Source organism: Salmo salar, chromosome 26 (genome assembly GCF_965601325.2).
Source record: "Salmo salar chromosome 26, fSalSal1, whole genome shotgun sequence".
Lineage (NCBI taxonomy): Eukaryota > Metazoa > Chordata > Actinopteri > Salmoniformes > Salmonidae > Salmo > Salmo salar.
In genome coordinates, this window is record NC_138316.1 from 1,255,370 (window position 1) to 1,269,973 (window position 14,604).

Genomic DNA, 14,604 nt, shown 5'->3' on the forward strand with positions numbered 1-14,604 from the left:
ATTTAACTGTTACTCCATAATATTACAGTAATTGACAATAAATAATACAGTTTTAAAAACCACATTGTGGACCAATCATAAAATGTTGACACTGTAAGCAGTCATAGTAGGCAATCATAGTACAGTATGTAATTGGTATTGACTATAATACATCACATCATCTATACATCATTGATATGCAACTGTTTGCTCTCCACCAGGCAGGCCAAAAGAATGCTTGGGCAGATAGTGGACCGCTGTCGAAACAGCCCTGGGTTCCACAGCGTGGCTGAGGACATCAGCTCAGTCCACGAGATGCTCATCCCAGCCAGCAAAGTGGGCCTAGTCATCGGGAGGGGAGGGGACACCATCAAGCAACTGCAGGTATGCCTTCTAAGAGAAAGAAAAATGTAATCAGTTCTCTTGGGCTATAGTACTCCCTCTAGCCTACTATACTAATCCACTATGATCTACAACTAGCCTTATTACTACCATTATAACCGCAGTCACTACTGGTACTAGGCCTACAAAGCTTTTTTTAACCCACTACAACTTATTTCGCAACCATAAATACTTCAAGACAAGCATGCACACACATTTTCATTTGGAAATGTTCTTTTTCTAGTCTCTGCAGTCTTTTCTCAACTGTATCCACCTGTAAAGCTAATTTGTGATTTGAACATCAAGTAATTACAAGTAACTGCCAAAATAAAGGAAACACTTGAGTAAATGAGGGTTGTGGCAGCTCTGTTATGGTGTGGGGTCAGGGGTTAAAGTTCTCCCTTCCTCTCAGAAACACTTACCCATCCATCCATCCATCGACTTACTCATCCATTCTCATTCATTCCCACACAACATATAGCCTATGCATCCACACACCCATTCTCTCCCACCCTCCTAGACATATTCATATTCACCATCCCTTACTCTTCCCTCATACTCCTGTTCATATACACAAACACACCCACGCACATACAATAGAACAGATATAAGATAAGACTATTTTAAATACATTTTTTAAATGTATACTTTTTTTAACTAGGTAAGTCAGTTAAGAACAAATTCTTATTTACAATGACGACCTACACCGGCCAAACCCGGACGATGCTGGGCCAATTGTGCGCCGCCCTATGGGACTCTCATTCACGGCCGGTTGTGATACAGCCTTTATTAGTCCATACAGGGTTGAAATATGTCTTCTGCTTTTATCCAACCCAACAGATATACACACACATCCACACAAACACACATTAGGTTGGAGAGGCAGTAAAATGAATAAGCGTTCTGGGTAGATTAGGAGAGGCTGTCTAGTCATTATTATTCCTTGTTTGCCATTTATAGCTAATATTCAATGGTTGTTATTGGTGAGAGTGGAGATGGGATTGGGATGGTGTGGCTGGGAGGGCATCAGACACTTCTCTGAATTAGGTGTGATGCCTTCGGTCTCTTTGTGGACTCACTCTCTCCAAGTAGAGCCCCACCAGCCACTATATTTTAATTTGTTAGGAGAGGAGTTGGAATTTAAAAGCCCTAAAAAGGCAGACTGCCTCAAAGTATAAAGAAGTACTTTACTTTATATTTTTTTGTGTGTTCTCTGTTAAATGGCTGTTCTTTCTACATGGTCACACGTTATATAATTTGCATAATGTACAGTCGTGGCCAAAGGTTTTGAGAATGACACAAATATTAATTTCCACAACGTTTGCTGCTTCAGTGACTTTAGATATTTTTGTCAGATGTTACTATGGAATACTGAAGTATAATTACAAGCATTTCATAAGTGTCAAAGGCTTTTATTGACAATTACATGAAATTGATGCAAAGAGTCCATATTTGCAGTGTTGACCCTTCTTTTTCAAGACCTCTGCAATCCGCCCTGGCATGCTGTCAATTAACTTCTGGGCCACATCCTGACTGATGGCAGCCCATTCTTGCATAATCAATGCTTGGAGTTTGTCAGAAGTTGTGGGTTTTTGTTTGTCCACTCGCCTCTTGAGGATTGACCACAAGTTCTCAATGGGATAAAGGTCTGGGGAGTTTCCTGGCCATGGACGCAAAATATCAATGTTTTGTTTTCCCCGAGCCACTTAGTTATCACTTTTGCCTTATGGCAAGGTGCTCCATCATGCTGGAAAAGGTATTGTTCGTCACTAAACTGTTCCTGGATGGTTGGGAGAAGTTGCTCTCGGAGGATGTGTTGGTACCATTCTTTATTCATGGCTGTGTTCTTCGGCAAAATTGTGAGTGAGCCCACTCCCTTGGCTGAGAAGCAACACCACACATGAATGGTCTCAGGATGCTTTACTGTTGGCATGACACAGGACTGATGGTAGCGCTCACCTTGTCTTCTCCGGACAAGCTTTTTTCCGGATGCCCCAAACAATCGGAAAGGGGATTCATCAGAGAAAAGGACTTTACCCCAGTCCTCAGCAGTCCAATCCCTGTACCTTTTGCAGAATATCAGTCTGTCCCTGATGTTTTTCCTGGAGAGAAGTGGCTTCTTTGCTGCCCTTCTTGACACCTGGCCATCCTCCAAAAGTCTTCGCATCACTGTGCGTGCAGATGCACTCACACCTGCCTGCTGCCATTCCTGAGCAAGCTCTGTACTGGTGGTGCCCCGATCCCGCAGCTGAATCAACTTTAGGAGACGGTCCTGGCGCTTGCTGAACTTTTTTGGGCGCCCTGAAGCCTTCTTCACAACAATTGAACCGCTCTCCTTGAAGTTCTTGATGATTTGATAAATGGTTGATTTATGTGCAATCTTACTGGCAGCAATATCCTTGCCTGCGAAGCCCTTTTTGTGCAAAGCAATGAAGACGGCACGTGTTTCCTTGCAGTTAACCATGATTGACAGAGGAAGAACAATAATTCCAAGCACCACCCTCCTTTTGAAGCTTCCAGTCAGTTATTCGAACTCAATCAGCATGACAGAGTGATCTCCAGCCTTGTCCTCGTCAACACTCACACCTGTGTTAACGAGAGAAAGAATTTCAATTCATCTGATCACTCTTCATAACATTCTGGAGTATATGCAAATTGCCATCATACAAACTGAGGCAGCAGACTTTGTGAAAATTAATATTTGTGTCATTCTCAAAACTTTTGGCCGACTTTATATAATAATTATGTATTCATACTATGACTCTCTCGTCTTATTATTACATGGAATTGTCAGCAGATGTGTTTTTTTCTGCAAGAGTTGCATTTATTTATTTTTTTTAAAGAGGAGCTACATTGGAGAAGCCTATGCTGCTACCTACTATAGTAACAGCAGAGGTGAAGGCATCCTGATAAATAATACTGTCAGGTGTGTGCATACTGGTAGCGAAGTCAGGTGCAGGAGAGCAGAGAGTTGTGAACAGGCGCACACTTTATTAAGGCAAGAGAAACCAACAGATGGACACAACTGCGTCAAAACCTCCAGCCAATAGGCAAAAGTGCAAAACAGTCACAATAATTTATGTTTAACAATAAACATCTTCGTGAACAACATGGTATAAGCAAACCAGTCTGGCGCGTCAGCAATTAACACGTAACACAAACAATTCCACACAATGACATGAGGGGGAACAGAGGAATAAATACATGCAGTGTGATTGGGGAATGAAAACCAGGTGTGCAGGGAACAAGACAAAACAAATGGATCAATGTAAAATGGAGCGGTGATGGCTAGAAAGCCAGTGACGTCGACCGCCGAACGCCGCCCGAACAAGGAGAGGAGCCGACTTCGGCGGAAAACGTGACAAATACACATTTTCTTCCCTTATATCCCAGCCCCCAGACCAAGAAGGTTGCTTTTTAATCTTGCATTGTACCTTACATGTGGTGAAAAACACATTATTTCATTGCATATCCCCCTAGGAGCAAATCAGTTTTTTTTTAGATATACACTACTGTTCAAAAGTTTGGGGTCTGTCACGCACTGACCTGAGAGAGCCGGTTTTTCTCTGTTTGGTTAGGTCAGGGTGTGACATGGGGTGGGCATTCTATGTATTGTAATTCTATGTTGGTTTTTCCTTTGATAAGCCTAGTATTGTTTCCAGTCAGAGGCAGCTGTCTATCGTTGTCTCTGATTGGGAATCATACTTAGGCAGCCCTTTTTCCCACAGTCAGTTGTGGGATCTTGTCTTTGTTTGGTTGCATGTATTTTGCACTACGAAGCTTTTCGTTCGTTGTGTTGTTTATTGTTTTTTGCTGGTTCACCTTTAGAATAAAAGATGATGAACTCAACTCACGCTGCGCCTTGGTCTACCTTGAACGACGGACGTTACAGGGTCACTAAGACATTTCCTTGTTTTTGAAAGAAAAGCACAACAAATGTGCGTTTCTTTCAAAAGTGACCCCAAACTTTTGAACGTAGTGTAATTCAAGCTATATTAGATCAAATCCAGACAGGAACTATTTTTTTAGCAGGTGACCTAAATCACACATTTGACAAGTTCGACAGACATAGCAATTAAAAAGGCACATTAAGGAGCCTCCAAAGATGCTGAAAAATGTCATATCTACGTACAAATAATTTACAGGACACCTGGATATTGCTTTTCCCAACTACCATGGACAGTTAGTGACAGAATTTGGAGAATGAACATTTTCAAGAACCTGAAATTTATGAAATACGTAAATGATTTAAAATAAATCTTTACTGTTGCAAATGTAGACAGAGGAGACAGAAGAAACATTTTTTGTTGTTGTTGAAAGAACCCATAAGAAATATTTACAAGGTAAAGAAGAAAATACAATTCCTGAACTTAAGCAGGAATAATATATTTTACTTTTGAAGAGATCCAACAACTATTGGTTAAACTCCAATAAAGCATACTATTTAACACACGCCAAACCAGTTAAACTCAGCAAAAAAGAAACGTCCTATCACTGTCAACTGCGTTTATTTTCAGCAAACTTAACATGTGTAAATATTTGTATGATCATAACAAGATTCAAGAACTGAGACATAAACTGAACAAGTTCCACAGACATGCGACTAACAGAAATGGAATAGTGTGTCCCTGAACAAAGAGGGGGTCAAAAGTAACAGTCAGTATCTGGTGTGGCCACCAGCTGCATTAAGTACTGCAGTGCATCTCCTCCTCATGGACTCTACCAGATTTGCCAGTTCTTGTTGTGAGATGTTACCCCACTCTTCCACCAAGGCACCTGCAAGCTCCCGGACATTTCTGGGGGGAATGGCCCTTGCCCTCACCCTCCAATCCAACAGGTCCCAGACGTGCTCTATGGGATTGAGATCCGGGCTCTTCGCTGGCCATGGCAGAACACTGACATTCCCATCTTGAAGGAAATCACTCATAGAACGAGCAGTATGGTTGGTGGCATTGTCATGCTGGAGGGTCATGTCAGGATGAGCCTGCAGGAAGGGTACCACATGAGGGAGGAGGATGTCTTCCCTGTAACGCACAGCGTTGAGATTGCCTGCAATGACAACAAGCTCAGTCCAATGATGCTGTGACACACCGCCCCAGACCATGATGGACCCTCCACTTCCAAATCGATCCCGCTCCAGAGTACAGGCCTTCGTGTAACGCTCATTCCTTCGACGATAAACGCGAATCTGGTGAGACAAAACTGCGACTCGTCAGTGAAGAGCACTTTTTGCCAGTCCTGTCTGGTCCAGCGATGGTGGGTTTGTGCCCGTAGGTGACGTTGTTACCGGTGATGTCTGGTGAGGACCTGCCTTACAACAGGCCTACAAGCCCTCAGTCTAGCCTCTCTCAGCCTATTGCGGACAGTGTGAGCACTGATGGAGGGATTGTGCGTTCCTGGCGTAACTCTGGCAGTTGTGGCCAGCCTGTACCTGTCTCGCAGGTGTAACTTTCAGATGTACCGATCCTGTGCAGGTGTTGTTACACGTGCACGTCTGCCACTGCGAGGACGATCAGCTGTCCGTCCTGTCTCCCTGTAGCACTGTCTTAGGCATCTCACAGTACGGACATTGCAATTTATTGCGCTTGCCACATCTGCAGCCCTCATGCCTCCTTGCAGCATGCCTGGCACATTCACGCAGATGAGCAGGGACCCTGGGCATCTTTCTTTTTGTGTTTTTCAGAGTCAGTAGAAAGGCCTCTTTAGTGTCCTAAGTGTTCATAACTGTGACCTTAATTGCCTACCGTCTGTAAGCTGTTAGTGTCTTATGTTGGGGATAGGGGGCAGTATTTGCACGGCCGGATAAAAAACGTACCCGATTTAATCTGGTTACTACTCCTGCCCAGTAACTAGAATATGCATATAATTAGTAGATTTGGATAGAAAACACTCTAAAGTTTCTAAAACTGTTTGCATGTTGTCTGTGAGTATAACAGAACTCATATGGCAGGCAAAAACCTGAGAAGATTCCATGCAGGAAGTGGAAATCTGATTTGTGGAATCACCTTCAACACTTTGCCTATGAGACACACCGCGAGTTAGGATTCATTTAGCACTTCCTAAGGCTTCCACTAGATGTTAACAGTCTTTACAAAGTGGTTTGAGTCTTCTATGGTAGAAACTGACTGAACGAGAGGCTTGGAAAGTTGGTCACAGGGGGAGGGCCATTACTACTATGACGCGGGCGCCCATGGGAACCCTTTTGTTCCGAAACGTTTAGTAAGACAATACAATCGTCCGCCTTGAATATTATTGAAGCTCTGGTTGAAAAAGGCCCTAAAGATTTATGTTATACAACGTTTGACATGTTTGAACGAACGTAAATATATATTTTTTGCTCTTTCGTGGCGACAAGTCCCGCGCGCTACAGTCCATTATGAGTAGCCTTCGGAACGCGCTAACAAGAAGGAGCTATTGGGACATAAATTATTAACTTTTTCGAACAAAACTACATTTGTTGTGGACCTGGGATTCCTGGAAGTGCCTTCTGATGAAGATAATCTAAGGTAAGGGAATATTTACAATAGTATATTTGATTTTAGATGGTTCCAAGATGGCGCTAACATGTATCGCCTAGCCTATTTTTCTGAGCATACCACCACGTTTATTGCAAAGTGTGATTTCCCAGTAAAGTTATTTTTAAATCTGGCAATGCGGTTGCATTCACGAGAGTGTTAATCTATAATTATTTGAATGACAATATTACATTTTAACAATGTTTTCGAATAGTAATTTTGTAAATTGTAGCGCTGATTCACCGGAAGCATTTGAGGGAAAATATTTTCTGAACGTCACGCGCCGATGTAAAATGCTGTTTTTATATATACATTTTAACTTTATCGATACATTAAATGCATGTATTGTGTAACATGATGTCCTAGGAGTGTCATCTGATGAAGATTGTCAAAGGTTAGTGCTGCATTTAGCTGTGCTTTGGGTATTTGTGATGAATGCTAGTTGCTTTGAAAATGGCAGTGTGATTTTGTTTTGGCAGGGTACTCTCCTTACATAATCTAATATTTTGCTTTTGCTGTAAAGCCTTTTTGAAATCGGACAACATGGTTCGATTCAGGAGAGGTGTATCTATAAAATGGTGTAAAATAGTCATATGTTTGAGAAATTGAAGTTATAGCATTTGCATTTCGCGCAACGCGATTCCACTGGCCGTTGACTAGCAAGCGTCCCAGGTTCCCAGAGAGGTTAACGACCGTTCCACAGGTGCATGTTCATTAAATGTTTATGGTTCATTGAACAAGCATGGGAAACAGTGTTTAAACCCTTTACAATGAAGATCTGTGAAGTCATTTGGATTTTTACAAATTATCTTTAAAAGACAACGTCCTGAAAAAGGGACGTTTCTTTTTTTGCTGAGTTTATCTATTTTAAAGATAAGGATACAAATGCTTTAATTAGGAACAACAATGCTATTAATGACAAGATTGTGTCTATTGACACACCCGTGAGTCAATCTCAGTAACATCATAAAAAAATCCCTGTCAAAATGTCAGTTTAAGCTAGAGATATCTGTTTTCTTGCATGGGCTGCGTCTCAATCCATTGCATCCGCCTATGTCGGCCTTCCGCATCTGTGATGGAAGGTGGCCAAGCTACAGCGGTTTTTGTCAGACAATGAGACATCCTGAAAGTCTTCTCACCAAAACATCTTTAGCGTCTGAACACTGATGTGTCAACTTCTGTCTTTAGCGTCTGAACTGTTTGGGCTACAAATAGGGCTGTGTCGGTCACGAAATTTAGTGAGCCGGTGATTGTCAAGCAAATAACTGTCAGTCTCTCTGTGTTGAGCGGTTAACAAATAAATAGTGTCGTGTCTTTGGCATCATTAAAACTGAAGACCTATTTATCAAATAACTCTCTGTAATTATTATTACGCGATTAAACTGATTAATCGTGTAACTGTAATTAACTAGGAAGTCAGGGCACCAAAGAAAATATTCAGATTACAAAGTTATAATTTTCCTAATATAACTTTCAGATATTTTAATATCTGATCAATTAGTCTTCGAATTAATGAATTATTATTTACCTCACGTTAGTCTCATTCCAAACGTCGTAAATTGTTGGTTATCTGCACGAACCCAGTCTTCATTATGAGTCATCCATACATCAATTGTCTTAAAATCATTTATTTACTAACTAGGCAATTCACAGAAATGCATAACAAACAGTAGATATAGTTACAAGGAAAGGATAGGAGAATGTGCCCTAGTGGGCTAAACCGGCATGGTGGCTTGTTAGACAAAAGGGGAGTGGGGGTCAGCTGAGAAGGCACTACAGAGTTGATAATTATAACAATTGAAATGCTAATCCTTTGCACATGAACGCTCACTCATTCGGGAACAATTGCAATCAATATATATATTTACGCTCAGTGTGTCTTCGGGATCTCTGTTGAAAAGTTTTGTTTCTGTTGGAGAGTCTGTCCGCCCTCTCTCTCTCTCTCTCTGTCGTGGTTAGAATGGATAGTTCAGAGTAACATTCATTCATGTCGTTATAGAATAGCTGTTTCGGCGGTTGTTGGTCTTTGCGTTCAATGATACCGAATTCCTAGCTGCAGGCTAGTAATTAATATCAAAGACTTGTTCTTATTCTGTCGGTATCGATAGTCTAAGAGTTTAACCACGTGGTATGGTTAACCTGTTGGGGATAGGGGGCAGTATTTGCACGGCCGGATAAAGAAAACGTACCCGATTTAATCTGGTTACTACTCCTGCCCAGTAACTAGAATATGCATATAATTGTTTGATTTGGATAGAAAACACTCTAACGTTTCTAAAACTGTTTGAATGGTGTCTGTGAGTATAACAGAACTCATATGGCAGGCCAAAACCTGATCATCTCTATCCAAAACAAAAGATCTCTGCTGAAACGTGACATTTTCTACGGCTCCCATAGGCTCTCAGAAGGCGGCAGAACGTTGAATGATGACTCTCCAGTCTCTGGCTGAAAAACAGTAGCGCATTTGGTAAGTGGTCGATCTGAGAACAATGAGACTGGTGCGCGCGTGCACGAGACGACCCCATGTTTACATTTTCAGTCTTTGAACAAAACAGGGTTTCCCGGTCGGAATATTATCGCTTTTTTACGAGAAAAATCGCATAAAAATTGATTTTAACCTGTTAGGGCTAGGGGGCAGTATTGACACGGCTGGATAAAAAACGTACCGATTTAATCTGGTTACTACTCCTGCCCAGTAACTAGAATATGCATATAATTATTGGCTTTGGATAGAAAAGACTCCAAAGTTTCTAAAACTGTTTGAATGGTGTCTGTGAGTATAACAGAACTCAAATGGCAGGTCAAAACCTGAGAAGATTCTGTACAGGAAGTACCCTGTCTGACCATTTCTTGGCCTTCTTTGCCATCTCTATCCATTACAAAGGATCTCTGCTGTTACGTGACACTTCCTACGGCTCACATGGGCTCTCAGAAGGCGGCAAAAAGCTGAATCGTGGCTTTGCATGCTCTGGCTGAAAAAAAGTAGCGCGTTTGGGTAGTGGCTGGTTACAGTACTGTGAGACTCAGGCTCGTGCCCGCGTCAACAGAATGCTTTGTTTTCTTTCTTCTGTTTACCTAAAAGGAGATTCCCGGTCGGAATATTATCGTTTTTTTTACGAGAAAAATGGCATAAAAATTGATTTTAAACAGCGGTTGACATGCTTCGAAGTACGGTAATGTAATATTTAGAATTTTTTTGTCACGAATTGCGCCATGCTCGCGACCCTGATTTACCATTTCGGATAGTGTCTGGAACGCACTAACAAAACGCCGCTATTCGGATATAACGATGGATTATTTTGGACCAAACCAACATTTGTTATTGAAGTAGAAGTCCTGGGAGTGCATTCTGACGAAGACAACAAAGGTAATCAAACTTTTGTAATAGTAAATCGGAGTTTGGTCAGGGCTAAACTTGGTCGGTGTCTAAATGGCTAGCCGTGATGGCTGGGCTATCTACTGAGAATATTGCAAAATGTGCTTTCACCGAAAAGCTATTTTAAAATCGGACATAGCGATTGCATAAAGGAGTTCTGTATCTATAATTCTTAAAATAATTGTTATGTTTTTTGTGAACGTTTATCGTAAGTAATTTAGTAAATTCACCGGAAGTGTTCGGTGGGAATGCTAGTCACATGCTAGTCACATGCTAATGTAAAAAGCTGGTTTTTGATATAAATATGTACTCGATTGAACAAAACATGCATGTATTGTATAACATAATGTCCTAGGAGTGTCATCTGATGAAGATCATCAAAGGTTAGTGCTGCATTTAGCTGTGGTTTTGGTTTTTGTGACATTATATGCTAGCTTGACAAATGGGTGTCTGATTATTTCTGGCTGGGTACTCTGCTGACATAATCTAATGTTTTGCTTTCGTTGTAAAGCCTTTTTGAAATCAGACAGTGTGGTTAGATTAACGAGAGTCTTGTCTTTAAAATGGTGTAAAATAGTCATATGTTTGAAAAATGGAAGTTTTCGGATTTTAGAGGAGTTTGTATTTCGCGCCACGCCCATCATTGGATATTGGAGCAGGTGTTCCGCTAGCGGAACGTCTAGATGTAAGAGGTTAAATGTATTTGGCTAAGGTGTATATAAACTTCCGACTTCAATTGTATATACTGTATCTTTGTCTATGCCGCTCTGACACCCTTCCTTAGATTTGTGTGTATTGGGTAAATGTTGTGAAATTGTTAGATATTACTGCATTGTCGGAGCTATAAACACAAGCATTTCGCTACACCTGTAAAAACATCTGCTAAACACGTGTATGTGACCAATATTTTTTTTTTTTAAGAACAGAGCAAATAAGCAATTAGAAACGACAGTCCATCACTACCTTCTGAAAATTTCGAGAACATTTAAAGTTTCTTGAAATGCAGGCGCAAAAGCATCTGGCGCTAAGATGAAACTGGCTCTCATGAGGACCGCCACAGGTAAAGAAGACGAAGAGTTACCTCTGCTGCAGAGGATAAGTTCATTAGAGTTACCAACCTCAGAAATTGCAGCGCAAATAAATGCTTCACAGAGTTCAAGTAACAGACACATCTCAACATCACCTGTTCAGAGGAGACTGCTTGAATCAGGCCTTCATGGGTCGAACTGCTGCAAAGAAACACTACTAAAGGACACCAGTCATAAGAAGAGACGTGCCTGGGCCATGAAAGACAAGCAATGGACATTAGACCAGTGGAAATCTGTCCTTTGGTCTGATGAGTCCAAATTTGAGATTTTTGGTTCAAACCACCGTGTCTTTGTGAGACGCAGAATAGGTGAAAGGATGATCGCCGCATGTGTGGTTCCCACCGTGAAGAAAGGGTGCTTTGCTGGTGTCAGTGATTTATTAAAAATTCAAGGCACACTTAACCAGAATGGCTATCACAGCATTCTGCAGCGATACGCCATCCCATCTGGTTGGCGCTTAGTGGGACTATCATTTGTTTTTCAACAGGACAATGACCCAACACATCTCCAAGCTGTGTAAGGGCTATTTGACCAAGGAGGAGAGTGATGGAGTGCTGCATCATCATCTCGCTGCGACCCCCCCCCCCCCCCCCCCCCCCCATATAATGTCACAAAAAAACAAAACCACAGCTAAATGCAGCACTAACCTTTGATGATCTTCATCAGATGACAACCCTAGGACATTATGTTATACAATGCATGCATGTTTTGTTCAATCAAGTTCATATTTATATCAAAAACCAGCTTTTTTTCATTAGCATGTGACGTTGAGAACTAGCATACCCCCCGCAAACATCCGGTGAATTTACTAAATTACTCACGATAAACGTTCACAAAAAACATAACAATTCTTTTAAGAATTATAGATACAGAACTCCTCTATGCACTCGATATGTCCGATTTTAAAATAGCTTTTCGGTGAAAGCACATTTTGCAATATTCTCAGTAGATAGCCCAGCCATCACGGCTAGCCATTTAGACACCGACCAAGTTTAGCCCTGACCAAACTCCGATTTACTATTACAAAAGTTTGATTACCTTTGTTGTCTTCGTCAGAATGCACTCCCACGACTGCTACTTCAATAACAAATGTTGGTTTGGTCCAAAATAATCCATCGTTATATCCAAATAGCGGCGTTTTGTTCGTGCGTTCAAGACACTATCCGAAGTGTAAATAAGGGTCACGAGCATGGCGCAATTCGTGACAAAAGATTTCTAAATATTCCATTACCGTACTTCGAAGCATGTCAACCGCTGTTTAAAATAAATTTTTAGGCCATTTTTCTCGTAAAAAAGCGATAATATTCCGACCGGGAATGTGCGTTTAGGTAAACAGACGAAAGAAAACAAAGCATTCTGTCGACGCGGGCACGCACCTGAGTCTCACAGTACTGTGAGCAGCCACTACCCAGACGTGCTACTTTGTTTCAACCAGAGCCTGCAAAGCCACGATTCAGCTTTTTGCCGCCTTCTGAGAGCCCATGGGAGCCGTAGGAAGTGTCACGTAACAGCAGAGATCCTCTGTAATGGATAGAGATAATGAAGAAGGGCAAGAAATGGTCAGACAGGCCACTTCCTGCATGGAATCTTCTCAGGTTTTGGCCTGCCAAATGAGTTCTGTTATACTCACAGACACCATTCAAACAGTTTTAGAAACTTTGGAGTGTTTTCTATCCAAAGCTAATAATTATATGCATATTCTAGTTTCTGGGCAGGAGTAATAATCAGATTAAATCGGGTACGTTTTTTATCCGGCTGTGAAAATACTGCCCCCTATCTATAACAGGTTAAACTCAGTTTTGCACAATTCCTGACATTTAATCCTAGTAAAAATGCCCTGTCTTAGGTCAGTTAGGATTACCACTTTATTTGAAGAATGTGAAATGTCAGAATAATAGTAGAGAGAATGATTTATTTCAGCTTTTATTTCTTTCATCATATTCCCAGTGGGTCAGAAGTTTACATACACTCAATTAGTATTTGGAAGCATTGCCTTTCAATTGTTTAACTTGGGTCAAACATTTACATTTACATTTAAGTCATTTAGCAGACGCTCTTATCCAGAGCGACTTACAAAATGGTGCATTCACCTTATGATATCCAGTGGAACAACCACTTTACAATAGTGCATCTAAATCTTTTAAGGGGGGGGGGGGGTTAGAAGGATTACTTTATCCTATCCTAGGTATTCCTTAAAGAGGTGGGGTTTCAGGTGTCTCCGGAAGGTGGTGATTGACTCCGCTGTCCTGGCGTCGTGAGGGAGCTTGTTCCACCATTGGGGTGCCAGAGCAGCGAACAGTTTTGACTGGGCTGAGCGGGAACTGTGCTTCCTCAGAGGTAGGGGGGCCAGCAGGCCAATGGTGGATGAACGCAGTGCCCTTGTTTGGGTGTAGGGCCTGATCAGAGCCTGAAGGTATGGAGGTGCCGTTCCCTTCACAGCTCCGTAGGCAATCACCATGGTCTTGTAGCGGATGCGAGCTTCAACTGGAAGCCAGTGGAGAGAGCGGAGGAGCGGGGTGACGTGAGAGAACTTGGGAAGGTTGAACACCAGACGGGCTGCGGCGTTCTGGATGAGTTGTAGGGGTTTAATGGCACAGGCAGGGAGCCCAGCCAACAGCGAGTTGCAGTAATCCAGACGGGAGATGACAAGTGCCTGGATTAGGACCTGCGCCGCTTCCTGTGTGAGGCAGGGTCGTACTCTGCGAATGTTGTAGAGCATGAACCTACAGGATCGGGTCACCGCCTTGATGTTAGTGGAGAACGACAGGGTGTTGTCCAGGATCACGCCAAGGTTCTTAGCACTCTGGGAGGAGGACACAAGGGAGTTGTCAACCGTGATGGCGAGATCATGGAACGGGCAGTCCTTCCCCGGGAGGAAGAGCAGCTCCGTCTTGCCGAGGTTCAGCTTGAGCTGGTGATCCGTCATCCACACTGATATGTCTGACAGACATGCAGAGATGTGATTCGCCGCCTGGTTATCAGAAGGGGGAAAGGAGAAGATTAATTGTGTGTCGTCTGCATAGCAATGATAGGAGAGACCATGTGAGGATATGACAGAGCCAAGTGACTTGGTGTATAGCGAGAATAGGAGAGGGCCTAGAACAGAGCCCTGGGGGACACCAGTGGTGAGAGCGCATGGTGCGGAGACAGATTCTCGCCACGCCACCTGGTAGGAGCGACCTGTCAGGTAGGATGCAATCCAAGCGTGGGCCGCGCCGGAGATGCCCAACTCGGAGAGTTGAACGTTTCGGGTAGCCTTCCACAA

General features: G+C 42.4%; 1 protein-coding gene and 1 pseudogene across 15 annotated transcripts in view; one reads left to right on the forward strand and one right to left on the reverse strand.

Moving 5' to 3' along the window:
- The window catches only part of LOC106587004 (far upstream element-binding protein 3), a 105,905-nt gene that overhangs the window by 33,135 nt on the left and 58,166 nt on the right, over window positions 1-14,604 (forward strand). For all 15 annotated transcript variants that reach the window (XM_082969302.1, XM_082969305.1, XM_082969300.1 and 12 more), the window contains one exon: window positions 201-363. In XM_082969302.1, coding sequence (XP_082825428.1) covers window positions 201-363 — 163 coding nt within the window. The remainder of the gene's footprint in view (window positions 1-200; window positions 364-14,604) is intronic.
- LOC145864198 (uncharacterized) lies at window positions 5,298-6,022 on the reverse strand (annotated as a pseudogene).